General features: G+C 50.4%; 1 protein-coding gene across 3 annotated transcripts in view; it reads right to left on the minus strand.

Annotated features, from left to right (window-relative positions):
* Positions 1-20,800, minus strand: part of PAN2 (poly(A) specific ribonuclease subunit PAN2) — a 1,342,435-nt gene that overhangs the window by 228,882 nt on the left and 1,092,753 nt on the right. For all 3 annotated transcript variants that reach the window (XM_085600270.1, XM_085600271.1, XM_085600272.1), the window contains exons 22-23: positions 10,619-10,762; positions 10,265-10,444 (exon numbers count right to left, since the gene is read on the minus strand). In XM_085600270.1, the coding sequence (XP_085456396.1) occupies positions 10,265-10,444; positions 10,619-10,762 (324 nt within the window). The remainder of the gene's footprint in view (positions 1-10,264; positions 10,445-10,618; positions 10,763-20,800) is intronic.

The raw sequence follows: 20,800 nt of genomic DNA on the forward strand, positions 1-20,800 counted from the left end.
CTCACCCCCCAGGCAGATGTAATCGCCACTAAAAAGGCCGTTTTGATGGTCAACAGCCGGAGGGGACAGGTATGCAAAAGCTCGAAGGGAGCACATAATAGGTAGGTGAGGACCAAATTAAGGTCCCACTATGGCATAACAAAGGGCGTGGGTGGAAACAAGTTAGCCAGCCCTTTTAAAAACCTATGTACAATTGGAGACCTAAAGAGAGAGAGGGTTAGTCTGGCAGCCACAAAAAAGCAGACAGAGAAGACAGATAACCCTTGAGAGTTCCCAAAGCAGACCCCTGCTGACCCTTGCAGAATGAATAAAAAACAGTGGAAAGCGAAGTGAAAAGAGGGACAATAGACCTTTCTGTACAGTATAATACGAATTTCTGCCAACGGCAGGCGTATACCGTCGTAGTGGAGGGCCGCCTGGCTGCCAATATAAGAACAAAAGTTACTTACCTGTAAACTGTGGTTCTCCCGTATTGGTGTCTTTCATAGATTCACATGCTTGAATATTCCCAGTCGTCGAAGTGGGAGTCCCACGGTACATAACATAGCAATGTAGCAATAACATAACTATAGTATAGGTAAGAAAGAACCATAGAGTAGCATTGAATCATAGAGCTTTATAGATAGAAAAACTTGTCACTTTTATAACATATCAAAGTCATTGTGAATAGTCCAAACTCCAGCCAATCAGGCGCTAGCACCCTCCAGAATTTTCTCCTCAGAGGCTCAGGCCCTCAGATCTTTGTAGCACAAGAGTGATAACAGAGTCAAGCAGAAGAGGAGAGCTTCTGAGGGGAGGAGGGTGGGTCGCATGTGAATCTATGAAAGACACCAATACTGGAGAACCACAGTTTACAGGTAAGTGACTTTTATTCTTCCACAGTATTGAGGTGTCTATCATAGATTCACATGCTTGAATAAGAGTAATTAGCAGAGATACCAAGATAAGGAAGATACATATTAACCAATCATAAAACACAGTACGATAGAGATACTGAAGCATAGAGAAAAAAAAACAGTACCTTGTATACAGGAGGAGGGAAGCAACAGAGGCTAACATTATTTAAAGAGATTACGTAGGCCCGCTTGCCCCACGGCTGTGTCAGCAGCTTCCAGACCGTAGTGCTTGGTAAATGTGTGCCTGCTGGACCATGTTGCAGCTTTGTAGATGTGTTGAAGAGGTACACCAGCAAACAGCGCAGTAGAAGAGGAAACTTTTCTGGTAGAATACGCTCGAACAGTAGCAGCAAGTGGCTTCCCAGCTTGCCTATGGCAAAAAGCAATTACAGTAGATATCCAGCGTGCAATAGTCTGTTTGGTGACTGGATGCCCCTTTCCCATCCGTTCGTAGGCTACAAAAAGTTGATCAGTCTTACAGATAGTAGCCGTCCTTTGAAGATAAAGTTTCGGACATCTTTTGACATCTAAAGAATGGAGTGGCCTCTCTGCTGATGTCTGAGGATTAGGAAAAAACGTTTTTAAAATAACCGGTTCATTAAGATGGAAATCAGATGCCACTTTGGGGATAAAGGCCGGATTGGTGCGGAGCAGAACAGAGTTCTTGGTGAATTAAAGAAAAGGCGGTTTAGTGGCAAAAGCCTGTATGCCACTGACTCGACGTGAAGTGAGAGCCAAAAGCAGCGAAGTCTTTCAAGTAACGAATTTGAGATGAACCTTATGGATTGGCTCAAATGGGGGCTTCATGAGTTGTGCTGATACAACGTTTAAATGCCAAGGAGGAGGCGGTCAACTGTAAGAAAGGGGCTCTGTATATACTGTTCCCAAATAGGTACAGTGTGTACAGAGTCCACAGTCCCAAGAGGTTTGGCAGAGGCTAAAGTTAGATATAACCTTACTCTCTGAAGTGGTAGCTTGGTCGAGCAGTAAGGCAGTATCAGAGGACAGTGTAAAGCATTTGTTGTACACACTCAGTCAGCAAATGGTCTCACACACTCAAGAACTGAACTCTAGGCCAATGGTTGTTGTATAAAAATATGTAGTTTTATTTTAGAACCAACAATAGGAATCAAAATATACTTTCTCAGATTAAGAGGCTTTAGATAAATACTTTTCAATGGGCAATGGACTTTTGAATATAATAGTTACAGTGGTTGCAATAGGCAACACCATTTCAAACACAATAATCGATTGAGCTCAATGGGAGCTTCTAGTTAAATACAATTAGTTACTTTAAATTACTTTTCTAACCACAGGACTGGATCCTGGATTCAGTCCTGGGACATTTCCTGTAAACAATTGAGTAAAAGCGTTTTGGTTACAGTAGTGATTTTTAAGCAATATTGTGGTATTTTAAAAGTTGACACTTAGAAACTTTTTCTCACAGAATCACCAATGTTATCCTATGGGAGGAAATTCACTTAGCAGGTAAGTGGGGTTATTGTTACTTTTTCTAACTCAGTGTTGGATCCTGGATCCAGCACTGGTGCATCACCTGTAAACAGTTGAAAGAATGTGTTTTGGTTATACAGGCGATTTTAACGAATATTTGTAAGTTTGCAAAATCGACACTTAGAAACTTTTTCAGCCAAAACCATGGAATCCTATGGAAGGAAATTCAAATTATAGGTAAAGTATATTCTTGTTACTTTTGTAATCCAGTGCTGGGCTCCTAGGTTCAGCACTGGGACATCTATCTAAAACAAGTAAGTAATTACGTTTTCACAGTTGGTGCCATTTTTAAAGAATATTTGCAGTTTGCAAAAATTGACACTTAGAAGAAATTTCACAGAAAAACAGTCAATGGTTTCCTATGGTAGAAAATTGGGTTAGCGGTAAGTATGGTTGTAATTACTTTTCAGGGTCAGTGCTGAGCACCAATATCCAGCACTGGGATCTCTCCTGATAGCAGGCGAGTATTTTTGTTTTCGTTACTCGGTTGATTTTAGGTGAATGTTTTAAAGTTTAGAAACTCCACATTTAGAAGAATTTCCAAGTGAAACCAGTCAATGTTACCCTATGGAAGAAAAGAGTTATCGGCTTTTGGGTAAGTACTCGACTGGCAGAGTTAAGGTTCTGGGCATAAACTCAGGGGTCTCCCAGGGTCAGGTAAGTACAGTTGTTAAACCCTCAGTGGCACAGGGACAGCCGGGCCCTTGGTTGGTGGCTGCTGGCCAGCAGGCCACGCGGCTGTGGGAACTGGGCTCCTGGTCACTTGCTCAGGGCAAATGGTAGAGTAGAGTAGAGATTGCACTGCCAGGGGCACTCGGGCGGCTGGGTGCAGGGTGCTTTTGAGCCGTCAGGCGCTCAATGGATTGCAATGGAGAAGGTCAAAAACGAACAAAGGCTTCAAGCTCGGGGACGAAGATTGTTCAGGTGTGATCACCACTTCGAAAGTTAAGTTGGGTAGTTGGAGGATAGGTAGGCACCCAGGAGTTGGTCACAGGGGGCTGCAGGGCGCCAGGTGCAGGGGTGCCTTTTGGTGTCGGGAAATCTTACTCTCTGCTGGTCGCAGTTGGAGGTGTCCCTGGTTCTAAGACTGCAAGTGTCGTCAGAAGCGTCGAGGTGGGTCCTTGGGTGCTGGGTTCGGGGTCACAGTCGCCAAGGGGATGTCCTCGGGGTCTTTGTCCACTCCAGCACAGGCCAGGCTTGGCGGGTGCAGAGTGTGCAGGGTTCGTGGTTCCTAGCTGATGCCAGGGGTCAGTTACTTGCTTTGAGCAGTACCACTGCTCGTGGGAGTCTCAGTTGCTTAGAGTCACAAGGTAGCCAGGTCCTCCGGGGTTTGTGAGGTTGCTGGCCACTGGAGATGCCGGGGTTTAGCAGGAGGAGGGTCGACAGGCCGGTAGGGCTGGGGCCAAAGCAGTTGGTGTCTTCCTCTTGTTAGCAGCTGCACAGCAGGTCTTCTTGTTTCTTGATCTTCTTTGCTGTTTCGGAATCTGGATCTGAGGAAGGAAGGTTCAGGGTGCCCAGAAATACTGAATTTAGGGGCGTTACAGGTAGGTAAAGGGCAGGGACCAATGGGTCCCTGCCCTGGGGTGGGTACACCCCCTATCCTGCTACTTTCCTGTGGGAGGGGGGCAATAGCCTAGTCCTGATTGGGCAGGGCTTCCCATCTTCAAGATGGCGATAGCCCGAAGATGTGCTTCACCTCTCCTCCCCCACCTGAGGGGTGGGGTTGGCAGAGGCTGGCACACCCCTTTCCTTCCTTGGGGTTTCAGTCCAGTCTTCCTGCCAGAGGGGGGGTCAGAACCAGTAGGGGCCAGTTGCTGAGAACAGCAAGTGGCCTGGAGAAGCTCACCAAGGTGGCATGCCTTTGAAGCTTCCCCTGCCCATCCTGGGGGAGGAGACCTAGCACATTGCCCAGGATGTACATTGTTGTAGGCTCTCTACCCAGGGGTCCAGCAACATGTCTGCAGTGTGGCAGCCTAGGCAGCCCCTCAGACAAGACGTGGATTGTAGGTTAGGTTCAGGGGGCATCTCTAAGATGCCCTCTTTCATGCATTGTACATTAAATCCCACACTGGCATCAGTGCGGGTTTAATGTGCTGAGAAGTTTGATACCAAACTTCTCAGTCTTCAGTGTTGCCATCTTGGTGCTGTGGAGTTCGTGTTGACGATCTCCCAGCACCATATACTTGTGGATGGCAGCACTGCACTTACAGTGCCCAGGAATGGACCTGGGTACTGTAGGGGCACAGGGCTCATGCACCTGTACCCACACCACTGGCATAGGGCACCCAGCTAGAGGGGTGGCTGTTGTATGCCAGGGCAGTGTGTGTTGTGGGCATGGCACACAGGGATGTGTGCCATGTCGACTCTCTGTTTTGTTCTGCACCCAGACACTCAGCCTGCAAGGGCAGTGTGTGTGTGTCAGAGTACAGGGCCTCTAAGGGTGGCACAATAAGTGCTGCAGTCCTTTTGGGGTCTTCTCTGGTCGCAAGGCCCTGGGTACCTAGTGTACCATTTACCAGGGGCTGACATGTAGCCGGAGATGCCAATTGGGTTTAGGTTTCAACACAGTTTTAGGGAAGGAACATAGGCCCTGGGTACCGGATTGGCAGGAGCCCAGCACACACTTAGTCAAAGTACATCAGCAATTCAGCAAAAAGTGGGGGCATACCATGCAAGAAAGATGGCACTTTCTCACATCGACGAATTGGGGGAAACATCCGAAAAAGGCCCTTTACTCTGGAGGAGTAAAGAGAGTTGGAACCATCCTGTCGAAATCTTGAGATTGCTGCCAGAAAAACTTTAAGAGTAGAATGCGAGAGGCCTGATTTTGCTAGATGTAAAAAGAAAGGCAAAAGTTGATCTGGTGCAGAATGAACAGGGTGTACTTGAACAGCGTCACACCACAGACAGAACCGTTTCCATTTGAGTTTGTATGTCTTCACATTGGAGGCTGCCCTAGCCTTAGCAAGAACTTATCTGCAGTCTGAAGGAATGTTTAAGCTAGCAAACTCATAGTGCTCCGGTTTCATGCCGCTAAACGAAGAGAAGCTGGATCGGGATGACAAACCTGTCCCTGATCCATTGTCAGAAGATCCGGGATCAGAATCGGGTCGCACTGTGACAGGCGCAAGAGTTCTGTAAACCATATTTGTAGAGGCCACCTGGGAGCTATTAGAAGAATGCGGCAAGGTTCTCTCCTCATTTTCCTTAGAACCCTGGGGACCAGAGGAATTGGCGGAAAAGCGTAGGCATATATTTTTGACCAGTTCATCAAAAATGCATTCCCACACGACTCTGGTAGGGGAAGACAACTTGTGTAGAACGGGCATTTGCGGTTCAGATAGGTTGCAAACAGATCCAGATTCGGGGGGGCCCCATAACCGAAAGATGCGATCTAGTGTGGGTTGATGCAATTCCTACTCGTAGTTAGAAGAGGTTGACCTGCTCTAAGAGTCTGCTAGAATGTTGGACGCTCCCGAAACATGCACTGCCGTCAGAGTGATTTGATGCTGAATTGCCCAATCCCAGATTTGTTGAGCCGGAAGGGATAGCAAAATGGACCGTGTGCCACCTTGTTAGTTTATATAGTGCATGCATGTTGTGTTGTCTGTCCGGATCAACACTGATGCTCCCTGGATGATGGTGCGAAAAGCCTTTAGCGCCAGAAAGATGGCAAGTAACTCTAGAAGGTTGATGTGCCAAGTCCTTTGGTGGGTATCCCACCGCCCTTTGACTGTGAGGCCCACCCTTCAAGAGATGCATCTGTTGTGAGAGTGAAACTTGGGGTGTCCACCTGAAATGGACGACCGGAAGAGACGTTTGTTTCGAGAGTCCACCAGAACAGAGCCGTCTTCATCCGAGATGTGACCTTGATCATATCGTTGAAGGAACCTGAAACTTAGGCCCATTGTTTGTCGAGTTCCTCCTGGATGGGTCTCATTTTGAGTCAGCAGTGAGGAACTAGGGGAATGCAAGAGGACAACATCCCTAGGAAAGACTACAACTGCCAAACAGAAACACACTTTTTTGACTGGAGGAGGTCGCAGGGTCAAGACTGATTTGCATACAGCTGTGTCTGAACTGGGGTGGCGAAGTGAGCTATGAACGATGATGGATTCAACCAAGATCTGTGACTGGGGGTGAGTGTCTGAAAAGTTTCAGCGCTCCGCCCCTCATCTCCTTGGGTTTGCCCTCTTAACCAACATGGCATAAGATGCCCCCTCCTCGTTAAATGCTAGTTCTGGATAAGTATCCAATCCACTGGCTTCACCAAGTTCCCCATACAAGTCCAATGGCTCTGCTGAGTCATCCTGGTATTTCAGAGGGTCCATAGACCCCTCCCATTCTTCTCCCTAGCCTAACACGTCCACAAAGTATTCAGGCGACAACATAGAACCCCTGGATTCAATCGACATCGGAATTGGCGTTGAGCAACGTCGTTCCGACTCCTTGTCGTCACGGAGAAGGATGGGGCTGGCTCCAGTGGCGCCGCAGGCACAGACTCAGTGTTCGATGTCAGGAGAGGTTGCGGTGGCATGACCAGCGTCGACCCAGATCCGTTATCGGATCTCTGAGGCCCCACGGGTGTTGTGACCAAGGCTGAAGGCGTTATTCCAGACGGGGCTCATTCTGACCCCGCTGGTCCGAGGGCTCACCAGAGCGGCCAGCCAGCTCAAATACGCAGTGCAAGGCTTCATAGAACTCGGATATGAGCTGGGGTCCCTCCGTCTCCTGGAAAAGGAATGAGGCACGAATTCGACCCTGGCTCCGGCTCCGTGGAATCGTGCATCGGTGCTCCTTACCTGCTTCGTCGACGGATGACAGTCGAGGTGAAGATGAAGTCCGATTGGACGACTTCTTCTTGTGCCTCTTCCCGAGTGTCCCCACAACCTCAAGCGGGACGAAGAGGACTTTGGACTCGGAGAGCTGTCCTGCGACGACCTCTTCCTCGAGCGGGACTAGGACCTCTGGAATCTCCCTTGACTGTCGGCTGTCGGGCCACAAGGAGCTTCTAAGCCTGCTCCCGTAAAGCCCTAGGAGCCATGGCCCGACAGTCCGAGCACAAGTTTGGTTAGTGGTCGCGCTTGACACACCAGAAGCAGACAAGGTATCGATCGGTGACCAACATCATGCGGGGACAGGCCCCGTACGGCTTAAATCTTTTTTACTGGATTATTTTTTACTTTTTCATTTCTTTATTGGGAGTTTTACATTTCATGGTACATAGTTACACGTCATCATTAACACATGGTGACAGGTGAGTGCAGGCACTTGAATAGTATCATTGCATCACGGAGCAACCAACCCATCATATAGTTTACATCACAGGTAAGAAATAGCGAAATGAAATGGGGATTACCCTTCTGTAGGACTATTACATGCAATAGTAGGTTTCTTGGTGTCTGCATACGTGGGTTTCCCAGAGGTGTGGGATGGTGTTCAGTCCCCAACTTTATCCCCATAAACCTTCTTATATAGTGTCCATGATTGCGTTCCCAATACGGGTAAGTCAACTTTGTGGGTGTCGGGGGGAAAACGTAGACCAGTTAACTGGGGTGGGGTGGGGGGGACTGGGCTTGAGGGGGAGGTCTTTGAGCCTACGGATCGTATTGTGGTAACTACTTGTTTTGTGGCTGATTCTGGTTTGCTCGTTAGTATGCTGTGGTGTCTGTAGCAGGAAGAAAGGGGAGCCCGGTGAGGCGGGGGTGGGGGGGTGGGGGGGGGGGGGGGTTACGTCTCCCGTCGGGAACAGGGGTGTTTGTCTGACGGTACCTTAGCATATAGTCGGTTTCATGTATCACACGGCTGCCTCGTGTTAGTTACCTTTTTTTCTTGATAACATCTTTGCACACAATGGAAAAAAAAATTCTGGAAGTCAACAAAAAGTTGAGAAAAAGCCTGTCATAAAACAACAGAGGGGTAGCTCTTCTCAGATCGACGCTTAACTGCCGCAGAAATAAAGAACTGACATCCGCGCTGCAAACTACGCCAACGATGTCACACGGAGCCAAAAGGAGCCACCTGCCAGTGCACGTAAGGGGTATAGCTCAGCAAAAGTTTCTGGATCCAGCCTGACGCCTGGGAAATTCAAAGGTAAGGAATCTGCAGCTAGAAGTCTCTATAAGATATGCCCGTTATATATATCCACTTACACTGGTTCTCCTTTTCTCTTGCCTATGTGAACCCTGATACATTTATACATTTAAAATGGTGATTTAAGTGTGTGCCTTGGCACCTTCGTTCCAAGGCTGCCCACACTATGCCAGGGAATACCACCATTGGGCAAAGGCTATCAAGTTGCTAGGGATTAAGGCTGTTAATTTAGGTCTAGCATATTACCACCATTGTGCTAGGGCCAGTATGTTGCAAAGGATTGCCACCAACGTTCCAGTGTTGCATTTTTCCACTAATTATCACAGTTGTGCCTGGCGAGTATGTTGCCAGGGATTACCACCACTGTCCCAGAACTAGCATTTGTCAACGATTAACAACATCATTCCCAGTTCAGCATTTTACCAGGAATTAGAACCACTGAGCATCGGTTATCATGTTGCTGGGGATTACCATAACTTTGTCAGTGCCTCCATGTTGCAAGGGAATACTGCCACTGTGCAGAGGACTGGATGGGGTCTTTGAATGTTCAGGATGTGTACTTTAATAGGCTAGTCCTGCAGTCCCATGAGTGTTTCCTGCGATTTGTAATGAGGAAGAAACACTTAGTTCACGGTTTTGTAGGCACTTCAAAACTGGGACTCCTTGCGATGTGAGCAGAAGGATTCACTTTACAGCTGGCGAGGCAGTAGATTGTGCAATATGCCTAGTGACGTGCTGAAACCTATTTTCTATGGTAACTCCAGTAGGCCTCACCTCAGTGGCATTGTAGCAAACCAAAATAATGGGATGGGCTGTTAGTGATAAAACTGAGAAGCGGGGCGAGAGGTGGGTTTGCGGAAAAAGAAGCTGAGCAGGCCAGGGAAGGGCAAGGGTGTGGGGCGCAGTGGGGAGCAGAACATGGACAGAGCTACAAAACACATGCACTCCCATGGAGCGCTCAAAGAAAAAGTAGCAGTTTACTTATAGTAAGCAGTGGAATGATAGAACTCATTCAATCAGGATGACAAAGAAGCTATGTTTCAGAGAAGGGACAAACCCAAGACGAGTAAGGAAAGCCATCGAATAAGAAGCAAGCAAGAAAGCCAACCGATAAGCAATGGGTTGACCCAAAGCCTACTGCAAGTTTTGGTTATGTACACAATAGTTCTGTTAATAACAGACAGCTAAGGTTGTCTGTATGCGATACCTAAAAGAAGAAACAACACTACAATGAGTCTGCATGCTGAATAGTTTAGATAAAATTAAGCATTTGAAGGAGTACCAATCCACTGCACGGGACAGGCATATCCTTTTACATAGGGGTTGCTCAGTCACTGCAATACCATCTAGCCTAAATAGTCCTTCCAAGCGCCAATGTGACAGTTGCTAACTTATACAAAATGGCAGCACCATAAGCTCAGCTATGTTTAAAAAACAAAAAAAAAAAAAAAGAGACAGGATTAAAGAGTGCCCAATAACAGCTCTGTTGAATGAAAAAGTTCCAAGAATGGATTCTGGGAGCTTGGTATCTCTGTTCCAAACAGAAGCCCTAATGCATCGAGTTGCCAGTGGCTACACTTTAGAGAAAAATGGTTTATGAGAAAGCAATGTCTGCCTGAGCACCAGAATGTAAGAACTTCTAATTTCAAAAGGGACACATTTAAGAAGCCTTCTTGCAAACATTGCCTCACTTAATTTTAAAGGTTTATCCGAAGCTCACACAAATGAACTTGGGGCTTTATGATGAAAAGACATGCACTTACCATTAAATTTATGACTCGGAAGTCCTTCTGGAGCCCATGGCCCACAAACTTGACCCCGACATCAATAAGAAACCGCAGCTTCAGATATGTGGACTTCAGGGTAGTTAGGTGCTTAGAGGAGATTTTGGCATCCAAGTCGCCCGGCTTGATGCCGGAGTACTGAGTCAAGTAATCAACAACCTGCAGGGAAAAATTAACTTTCATTTACCACTATCTCTTCTTTTACAGAAACAAAAGAGTAACGCTTTACATGTAAGCAGTGTTCCACCAAGTTTCACACTCCCTCATGTGGTGAGACTAAATCACACAGGGATTGGAGGCATTGAGTTGCCACATACGGCAAATTTCACACACCTGTTCCTGAGTGGAAATGTAGTCATCGATGAAAGGTACCCCCTCATTTGGGCCTTGTCCTCGGACACAGGTGATCCGTGCCACAGACATCTGGCTAGGTTTGATGGTGGACTTGGTGCCGTCACTACGGAGCTCTGCCTCTTCCTGCAAAGAGACCAGTTTTAGTCATGTCACCTTTTGATGAAATCCCACTTAGCTACCTTCAATATAGTTAATCACAAAAACCTGCCAAATGGATGCACTATCAGATTCTCTTGATGTGCTTGGGGCTTTCTGTCGGAGCACTGTGGCAATAAAAACACACATTTAAGTTAACATTGTTCTCGTGTCTTCTTTCCTGACACAAGTACTTTTTAAGGGCTGTAACACTGCATTTCAGGGAACTGGTTCTGAGCTAACATTACATACGATCATCTAGATACATGTTGGGCTTTTTTGTTACGAAATCTGTGTCTAGGACAAACCAAAGAAAGAGGTAGCAAATCTGCCTCTGGAGCAGTCGTATTAATAAGCAAGTAGGAATAATTTAGCCCTCATAGTCACTCCTTGTGGCAGGGTCGAACTGGCCTATGGGCAATCTGGCAGTGCCACATAGGTCAGTTTCGCAGGTCAGTGTGTGGTCTGATCTTGCCTTGGCGGGCCAGATCTGTGGCTGTATGTGGGCTGCTATTGTAAGTATCTTTATATAATAGGTAGAATGCAGATGCAGACAGCACTATGCAGGTAACAGTAGGGTGCACTAGGCACACAACGCACAACAGGGAGGTTGTCTCATAGTATGGAAGAAGCCTCAACATCCTATCAGGTGTGCTGTGGCTGATGGTGGTTTTCTAATTTGAAAATAAATCAACTACCAATGGACCCATAATAACTGGTGCCCACATATCTTCTCCAAGTTATCCACTCTCCAGCTCTATCCTTCCTGTAGTCGTATGAGTGCTAAATATGCAACCAAAGAATGCCCATTGGATAATTCCCTTTGAAAAGCTAATAGTCACTACTAGGTGTGGTATTTGTAGGAAACTGGGTGTTTGTTGCCGTCGTCCCCCCACTTTTTGCCAGGTATTTACTGAAACTTTGACTGAAGTGCACTGGGATCTGGATAAAGAGGTCCCCAGTGTCCGTGTTCTTCCCCAAAACAAGACAATTGGGCACTTGATCACCAAGCGACCAGGCCTTTAGTACCTCTGTAACTCCATAATAAGTGGTACCTCTGGTACCTAGGGCATAGGTACTAAAGAGCTTCAGCATATCTTGTGCCACTAATAAGGGTCACAGCACCAAACTCATACAGACAGCCACTGCAGGCTGCATGTCCAGGTGCTCTAAAAAGTGCCATGCCCCCCTAACACTGCATATAAAATGTGTAAGCCACCCCTACAGCAGGCCTCACAGCCCAAAGGGCACAGGGCATTATATTGCATTTGAGGACTTATCTGCATGAGCAGATATGCCCCTGTGATGGTCAGTTAAATTACTGACAATACAAGTGAACAGGAAAGTCATCTTAAGGTATGTACTGGGGACTGGTCAAAACTACTTTTCCAGCTTCATAATGGCTACAATGAAACTTATGGTGTTTGGTATCAAACGCCTTGCAATAATAAATCCACACTGATTCCAGTAATGGATTCATTCATACATGCACCCAGAGGCCAGCTTAGAGGTATCCCTTGAACCCCAATAGCCTTCTAGTGTGCTGGCTGACTGGTTTCCAGTCCAGCCTGCCACCACAGATGAGTTTCTAACCCCTAAGGTGAGAACAGCGGTCTCGGAGGTCGGAAACAATGTCTGCTCTGGAGAGAGGTGTGGGAAAAATATATATCAATATGTTTGCATCAGCCAGATAGTGCGGGGGAGAATTGGGATTGATTCACCTATCTCAGACCCACTGGGCTAGCTATGTCGGTCTCTGACCAAACTGCTTGGTCTGTGGTCCTAAAATTCCCCCTCCTTTACATACTTATTCCAGCCTGACCCAAGGGCCTTAATTACCCTCTGACACGTCCTTGGTTAACAGCTGTCAACACACACTCTGAGGCCTCTGTTTCTTGCAAGTTAAGCTCAACCTATTTTTTTGTTCCCTTGTTTACTTAAACTGCAATAAGTATATTTTGCTCAATGTCCTATGCTTGCATGGCAATTCTATTTGTATATATACCTGTATATGGACTTCATTCACATCTAAGGGTTTTACTTGTGACAGCACTTTCTTCCATATATAAGATCCCCTGAAAATCTATGTGGGGCTGAAGAAGCTTGTTCCAAGACGTGGCACTGGGATGTGCGTCTGCCTTCTGCCTTGGCATGCCAATAAAAGAAGAAAGGTGTAAATACATTTCCTCTGTTTGGAAGCCTGCCTGGTGTCTGTGTTTTCCTTGCGTCGCTCTGAGGAGGGTTGGAAGATTTATTACCTAACAGATAATGTCAGAAAGTGGAGCATTGAAGGACTGTGCTGTCACCAGTTAAGCTGAATCAACTTGCCACAAGTAGCCTTTCAATCGCTTAGTTAAAACATAATATTAATAAAACAGGGCATTAACTGGCGTTTAAACTAAGCAGGGGACTGTAGAGAAAAATTGTACATTTTCTCTGTATCAATACATTGATTTATATGGCTGAGGTTTACGGAACCTCGCAACTTCCACTGTAGGAGAGGCTGGGCTAGAGAATAATTTATGACCCCAAAAGTAGAGGGAACGAAAAAATAAATAAAACCCCTCCTCCCTGAGTGTAGCGTGGGAAGCACTGACTATCATCCGGCAGCGCAACACAAGGAAGAAAGTAAATTACTTATCTGTAAACTGTGATTCTCCAGTATTGATACCTTTCATAGAGTCACATGGTTGAATCATTCCCCTTCATCGAAGTGGGAGTCCCACGGTACACAAAAAGCAGTAAGGTACAATTTACTTACCTTCGGTAACGATGTATCTGGTAGAGACAATTCTAGCCGCAGATTTCTTAACGTAGAATTATCCCCAGGCGTGAGACTGGATCCCAAAAACTTTTGCCACAGCATCCCTGTGCGCCGGGGGGCATCACCTCCGCGTGACGTCAGCGAGGTCACATAAGTCCCACCCCGACGCGCTGCTGCAGTTTTCTTCGGAGAACTTTTCCGCGCCACAATGCGGAGCCATCATAAACAAAGCTGTGAAAGTATGGGAACAGTGTGCGAAAAAATCAGTGAAACAGAAAGGGAAGAAGCAAATGGTGAGGAACAGCACCATGAGGGACAGTGACAAGCACTGTGTTATGAAAGTCATGGAAAGGAAGAACAAGTTACTTACCTTCGGTAACGATGTATCTGTAAGAAACATTAGTTAGTTAGATTCCTCACCTTAGAATATCCCCAGGCGTCAGACTGGATCCGGAAGATTTTTTCGTCAGCAATACCCCTTGCGTGTCGCTAGGCGTCGTCTGCGGCTCCGCGTCCGTCGTCGGCGCCGTGCGCCGGGATGACGTCGGAGTACTTAGACGCCGCCCTCGCGCGCTGACGTCAGTTCTTGTACATAGCTTTCCGCGCCAGGAACGCAGAGCCATGCAAGAGCCAAAAATAAAATCTAGGGGCCTGAAAAGGATAACCTTAACCCTAGATGTCAGTTCGCAGAACGGGGAGGATGGGTGGGTCGGTGAGGAATCTAACTAACTAATGTTTCTTACAGATACATCGTTACCGAAGGTAAGTAACTTGTTCATCTGAAAGAAACACTTTAGTTAGATTCCTCACCTTAGAATAGATACCCAAGCAATACCATCCCCGGTGGTGGGTCTGCGAACCAAGATCACACCAGAAAGTCCTGAAGGACAGAACGGCCAAAGAAGCCATCCCTCCGGACCTGGCTGTCAAGGCAATAATGCCTGGCAAACGTGTGAAGCGAGGCCCACGTTGCCGCCTGACAGATGTCCTGCAAAGGGACACCCCGTCCCAAAGCAGTAGTAGCCGCTGTGGCCCGAGTAGAATGGGCGCGCAGCCCAACAGGAGGGTCCTTTTTTGCCAAGGAATAACAAATTTTGATGCACAAAACGACCCACCGAGAGATGGTCCGTTTGTGCACAGCTTTCCCCTTCTTAGCACCCACGTATCCAACGAAAAGTTGGTCGTCCACCCGGAACTGCTTTGTGCGGTCCAGATAAAAGGAGAGCGCACGTTTTGGGTCCAGACGGTGGAGCCTCTCCTCCTCTTTGGAAGGATGCGGAGGCGGAAAGAAGGTGGGCAAGGTGACAGACTGCCCAAGATGAAAGGGGGTCACCACTTTCGGAAGAAAGGAGGGACGAGGCCGAAGGACAACCTTGTCCGGATGAACAGAGAGAAAAGGAGGCTTTGATGATAAGGCCTGGAGCTCACCCACCCATCTAGCCGAGGTGATGGCTACCAGAAAAGCAGTCTTAAGCGTCAGCAGACTAAGAGGACAATTATGAAGAGGCTCAAAGGGAGCGCACATCAGGAATGTGAGAACAAGATTCAAGTCCCACTGAGGCATTACAAAAGGGACAGGAGGGAACGTGTGAGTAATGCCTTTTAGAAAGCGTGTAACTACAGGGGACTTGAAAAGAGAAGGCTGATCAGGAAGCCGCAAGAAGGCAGAGATGGCAGCAAGATAACCTTTCAAGGTGCCCAGGGCAGAGCCCTGCCGGGCCAAAGAAAGGAAAAAGAGGAGAACCTCAGAAAGAGGGGCGGAAAGGGGATCCACAGCCTTTGCTGTGCACCATGCCACAAATTTGTTCCACCGGCAGGCGTATACCGTCTTTGTGGAGGGATGCCTGGCTGCCAGAATGATATCACAGACTTCAGGAGGCAAGTCAAATGGCATCAACTGCCGCCGCTCAATCTCCACGCATGGAGGTGGAGGCTGGACAGGTTCGGGTGGAGGACCGTCCCCTGCTGCTGCGACAAAAGATCCTCCTGAAGGGGCAGACGTATCGGAGGATCGGTCAACATACTGAGTAGCTCGGGATACCAGTACCTTCGTGCCCAGTCCGGAGCCACCAAGATGACTTGGGCCTGGTCGCGCCTGATCTTCTTCAGCACTCTGGGCAGAAGTGGTATAGGCGGAAAGGCGTACAACAGACCGCAACTCCACTCGTGACGAAAAGCGTCGCCGAGCGAGTGCCGCCTTGGAAATTCCAACGTGCAGAACTGCTGACATTGCGCGTGCTCTTCGGTGGCGAATAGATCTAACCAAGGCTCTCCCCACTGCTGAAAGAGACCTTGCGCCACTTCGGAGTTCAGACGCCATTCGTGATCCATCATGCACCGGCGGCTGAGTTCGTCTGCTCTGCCGTTCAGAGAGCCCGCCAGATGTTGAACCACTAGGGTGACGCCCTGGTGTTCCAGCCATGTCCAGAGGCGCAGAGCCTCCTGACAAAGGGTCCACGACCCCACCCCGCCCTGTTTGTTGCAATACCACATGGCGGTGGTGTTGTCCGTGAACACCTGCACGACACTTCCCCTGACAGAGGGAAGGAAGGCTTTCAGTGCAAGTCGGATCGCTCTCAACTCCAACAGGTTGATGTGGAGACGAGACTCCGCCGGAGACCAGAGGCCTCTGATCTCGGCCTCTCCTATATGGCCACCCCATCCCAGGAGGGACGCATCCGTCACTACGACATGCTCCGGTTGGGGAAGGGAGAGGCTCTTGCCCGTTACCCAAACGCGGTCCGTGAGCCACCACTGCAACTGCTGCGCAGTGCCCTCCGAGATCAAGACATGGTCGGACAGATTGCCGTGATGCTGGGCCCACTGAAACTTCAGGTCCCACTGCAGAGCCCGCATGCGCCGCCTGGCGTGATGCACTAGTAGGATGCAGGAGGCCATCAGCCCCAGAAGCCGCAACACTAGCCTGACCGAAACCCAGGATAGAGGCCGAAAGATGGGAATCAGGGCCTGTATATCCCGGACCCGCTGTTCCGGAGGATAAGCCCGGAACTGCGCCGAATCGAGAACCGCTCCGATGAAGAGGAGCTTCTGAGAGGGACTCAGGTGTGACTTCGGCACGTTGATGGAAAACCCCAGCAAATGCAGGAGATCCGTCGTAGTCTGGAGGTGGGAGACGACTGCCTGGGGCGAGCCCGCCTTCAACAACCAGTCGTCGAGATAGGGGAAGACTGGAACCCCTGATCTGCGCAGATGAGCTGCGACCACCGCCATCACTTTCGTGAACACCCGAGGGGCACTGGTGAGGCCGAAGGGGAACACGATGAACTGAAAGTGCTCCTGGCCCACCGTGAACCGCAGGTAACGCCGGTGGGCCGGCAGGACGGGATGTGGAAATAAGCGTCCTGCAAGTCCAACGCTACCATCCAGTCTCCAGGGTCTAGGGCAGCTAGAACCTGAGCCAAAGTTAACATTTTGAACCGTTCCTTCCGAAGGAAGGCATTGACGTTCCGGAGGTCCAAGATAGGGCGTAGGCCCCCCTTGCCCTTCTTGGGAACCAGAAAGTAGTGGGAATAACAACCACGACCTACTTCTGGGCTCGGAATGCGCTCGACGGCCTCTTTGGCCAAGAGGGCCGAAACTTCCTCTCGCAGAAGATTCAAATGATCCTCCGAGATACGGTGGTGCTGCGGTGGCATGGCTGGAGGGGTCGTCTCGAAGGGGAGGGAGTAGCCCCTTCGGACGATCTGCAGCACCCACCTGTCCGAAGTGATGGTACGCCAGTGGAGCAGGTGATGGCGAACTCTGCCGCCCACTGGCGAGGAATGGGCCGGAAAGCTCGGACTAAGGAAGGCTTGGAGGCGGATGCTGCCGGGGTGGATGTGGGCTGACCGCGTCGTCCTCCAGAACCGCCTCGGCGGAAACCACGCCCGCGACCGCGCGCAGGTTGGTTCCGCGGCTGGTGGCTAGGCGGACGTGAGGAGGCACCCCTTCCTTGGCCACGAAAGGGGCGGAAGTTTGCGACCGCGGGGCCGAGAGGCCCAAGGACTTGGCCGTAGCCCGGGAGTCCTTAAAGCGATTCAGCGCACTGTCCACTTTCTCACCAAAAAGGCGAGTGCTATCAAAGGGCATGTCCATGAGAGTGCTCTGGAAATCCCCCGAAAAGGACGTGGACCGCAGCCAGGCGTGACGTCTAAGCGCCACCGTGGTAGAAATCGCCCTACCCAGCGAGTCCGTAGTGTCAAGCCCACATCGGATTGCATGTCGTGCTGCGTCCCTCCCATCGGCCAGAGCCTGGGTAAGTCGTGTCTGGGCCTCCTCTGGGCACAGGGGCAGCATGTCCTCCACCGTATCCCACAGAGAGTGGGAATAACGGTCCAAAAGACAGGCGGTGTTCAAGGACCGCAGACCCAAACTAAGGGAGGAGAACATCTTTTTGCCAAACTGTTCCAGTCTCTTGGAATCCCGGTCCGGCGGAACGGTCGGGAAGCAGGATTGGGAGGTAGAAGCCTGGATAACCAGGCTCTCGGGGGTGGGGTGTTGGGACAGAAAACTGGGGTCGCCCGGAGCAGGGCGGTGGCGCCTGGCGACGTTCCTGTCCACAGGAGGAGCTGTGGAGGGCTTGGACCAGGTGCCCTGCAGAACGTCAATGAGGGCCTCATTGAATTGCAGCAGAGGCTGAGTGGAGCTTGCTGCAGACTGAAGCACCTCAGTGAGGACGTTAGTCCTCACAGCCATGGCAGGCAGCTCGAGCCCAAGGGCTGCGGCCGCCTTGCGCAGCACCACAGAGAAAGCAGCACCCTCCTCCGAAGCCACAGTCGGAGGAGAGATGAATCCAGTGTCTGTTGAGGTATCCAGACCACTGGCCTCCCCCAGTTCATCTGCCCAGTCCTGTGACAGCTGAGCCTGAACTGCCATAGGATCCTCGGACCCCTCCCATTCGCCCCCGTCATCCGATTCCTGGTAAACCGGAGGAAGGAGCGGAGCCGGACGATAGACATAATGTGTCTCTAACGGCGCCGTACGCGGCGTCCATCGGCGCCGTACGCGGCGTCCATCGACGCCGCAACGGCGCGGGATCCGGAGCGGGGCTGAACTCGGCGTCGGAGGTGGAACCGGTGTCGACGCCGGCGGAGGAGGTGTGACGAGGTCGACCGGCGTCGACGGGGACTCAGGGGCGAGTCCCCCGGGAACCTGCGGCGTCGGGGCCGGAGCCGGCGCCGGGGCCGGAGCCGCCGGCATGCAAGGTTGCCCAGTCGGGTCCACGGGGCCCGAAGGCGCGCCAGCGGGCGTCGACGGCGGAGCCAGGCCCCTCATGGCCGTAAGGAAGGCACTGATTTCCGCCGGCGCCGCGTCAATCCCAGGGACCGGCGGGTATGGGGACTTGCGCGGCGCCTGCGGCTCCGCTGGAGCCGTGGGGGTGGAACCACCCTGACCCTCAGCTGAGTCGCGCGACCGGCGAGGGGAGTCCGAAGAGCGGTGTCGCCTCTTGGACTTCTTGGAGTGCTTCGACTTACCCGAAGACTTGGAGCCAGACGAGCGATGACGACGTCGGCTGCGGCTCCCCGACCGAACCTTGGACCTCCTCCTGGACCGGGATCGAGAGGGGCGCGGAGCCGAGTGGCGAATCTCGAGGAGCTTACGGGACCGCTCCCGTCTAGCCTTCGAGGTCAGGGCCTTGCAGTCCGAACACGACTCCGCGTCGTGGTCGAGGCCCAAACAGTAAAGGCACCGGCGGTGATGATCCGTAACCTACATCAAGCGGTTACAGTCAGCACAGGCTTTGAAACCAGGCATCCTACTGGCACCGGAGTCGAAACAAGATCAAAAAGGATCAAAAAACTTAGTCAAAAAAGACTAAAAGGGGTAGCTCTCCCGGATCTGCGCTTACTGGCGCGGAAAAAAGAAGAACTGACGTCAGCGCACGAGGGCGGCGTCTAAGTACTCCGACAACGTCATCCCGGCGCACGACGCCGACGACGGACGCGGAGCCGCAGACGACGCCTAGCGACGCGCAAGGGGTATTGCTGACAAAAAAAATCTTCCGGATCCAGTCTGACGCCTGGGGATATTCTAAAGTGAGGAATCTAACCAACGTGTTTCTTTCAGATACAACAGAGCACCGCTCTGAGAAGCAACCCTGCAAAGCGAAGGCGATATCCTCCCTAGAGACAGAAAAAACATGTGAAAAATGTTGCGGCAGACGAAAGAGTCTGCAACCCCAATCTAGAACAGTGAAGGGGAACAATTCCAGAACAGAGGAAGAACGACAAAGTACCCCAAGACAACACCATCAAGGAGTGTCAGATCCCCTGTAAAGAACGAAAGGCCGAGGCACAGCCAAGAGACCCCAACCCAGAGGACTGCAGAGGAGTCAGAAACCCAAAGTAATGAAAAAAAAAGAAGAGTATAAGGAGGCCCCACACTGGAAAACCAGGGTGTAGGGAAGCAGAAGTACACATGAACCTACCGTACAATCACCAGAAAGGAAGGAGTGGAAGAAACAAACAGAACAAAGCATCCTGCCAGGGAGGAAGTGAAAGAGGGCCCCTGCAGAAGACAAAGCCACCCAGAGGGAGGTGAGTGCCGAAGATCAGCTGAAAGGTCCTCGCAGAACAGGGAGGACGGGCGGGTCGTGGAGGAATCTGTGGCTAGAATCGTCTCCACCAGACACATCGTTACCAAAGGTAAGTAACTTGTACATCTGATAGAGACTACTAGCCGCAGATTCCTTAGCGTAGAATAGATACCCTAGCCATACCTAGAGGGGAGGAGAGTCTGCGAGAAAACCGCACCAGCGTGAAAGAACACAGGGCCCCAACAGGGGATGTGTCATGGGGACAGAAAGGACGGCCCAACCCCCACCAAGCAGAAGCAAGCAAGAACAAGAAGGGAAGGCCAGGTTACCACAAGCCTACCCGAGGGGCAAAAGGCGTCCGCCAGAAAACCCAGAGGGACAGACGGCACCAAGAGTACCAGAGGAAGAAAAGAACCACCCACAAAATACAAGGAGAAGAGGTGGAACGGAGGCAGAACCCACCTCAGGAGAACACACACACAGCAAAGGGGACAGCCGAACAGGCATCAGCACCGAGGCAGGGGACAAGGCAGGAACGGCTCCACAGCCGAAAAGCGCAAAAGTGAGAAGGAAAACAAGGGACAGGAGCACACGAGCACACACCGAGGCCCATGGAGGTGGACCATAACGACCAGGCATGCACAGCAGGCTGCTGGTAAATACTATGAAGTATTGTGCCCAGAACAGCCGAGCGCAAGACGAAGACCGAGGCAAATGAACCACAGAA

The sequence above is a fragment of the Triturus cristatus genome, chromosome 4_2 (assembly GCF_964204655.1).
Source record: "Triturus cristatus chromosome 4_2, aTriCri1.1, whole genome shotgun sequence".
Classification (NCBI taxonomy): Eukaryota; Metazoa; Chordata; class Amphibia; order Caudata; family Salamandridae; genus Triturus; species Triturus cristatus.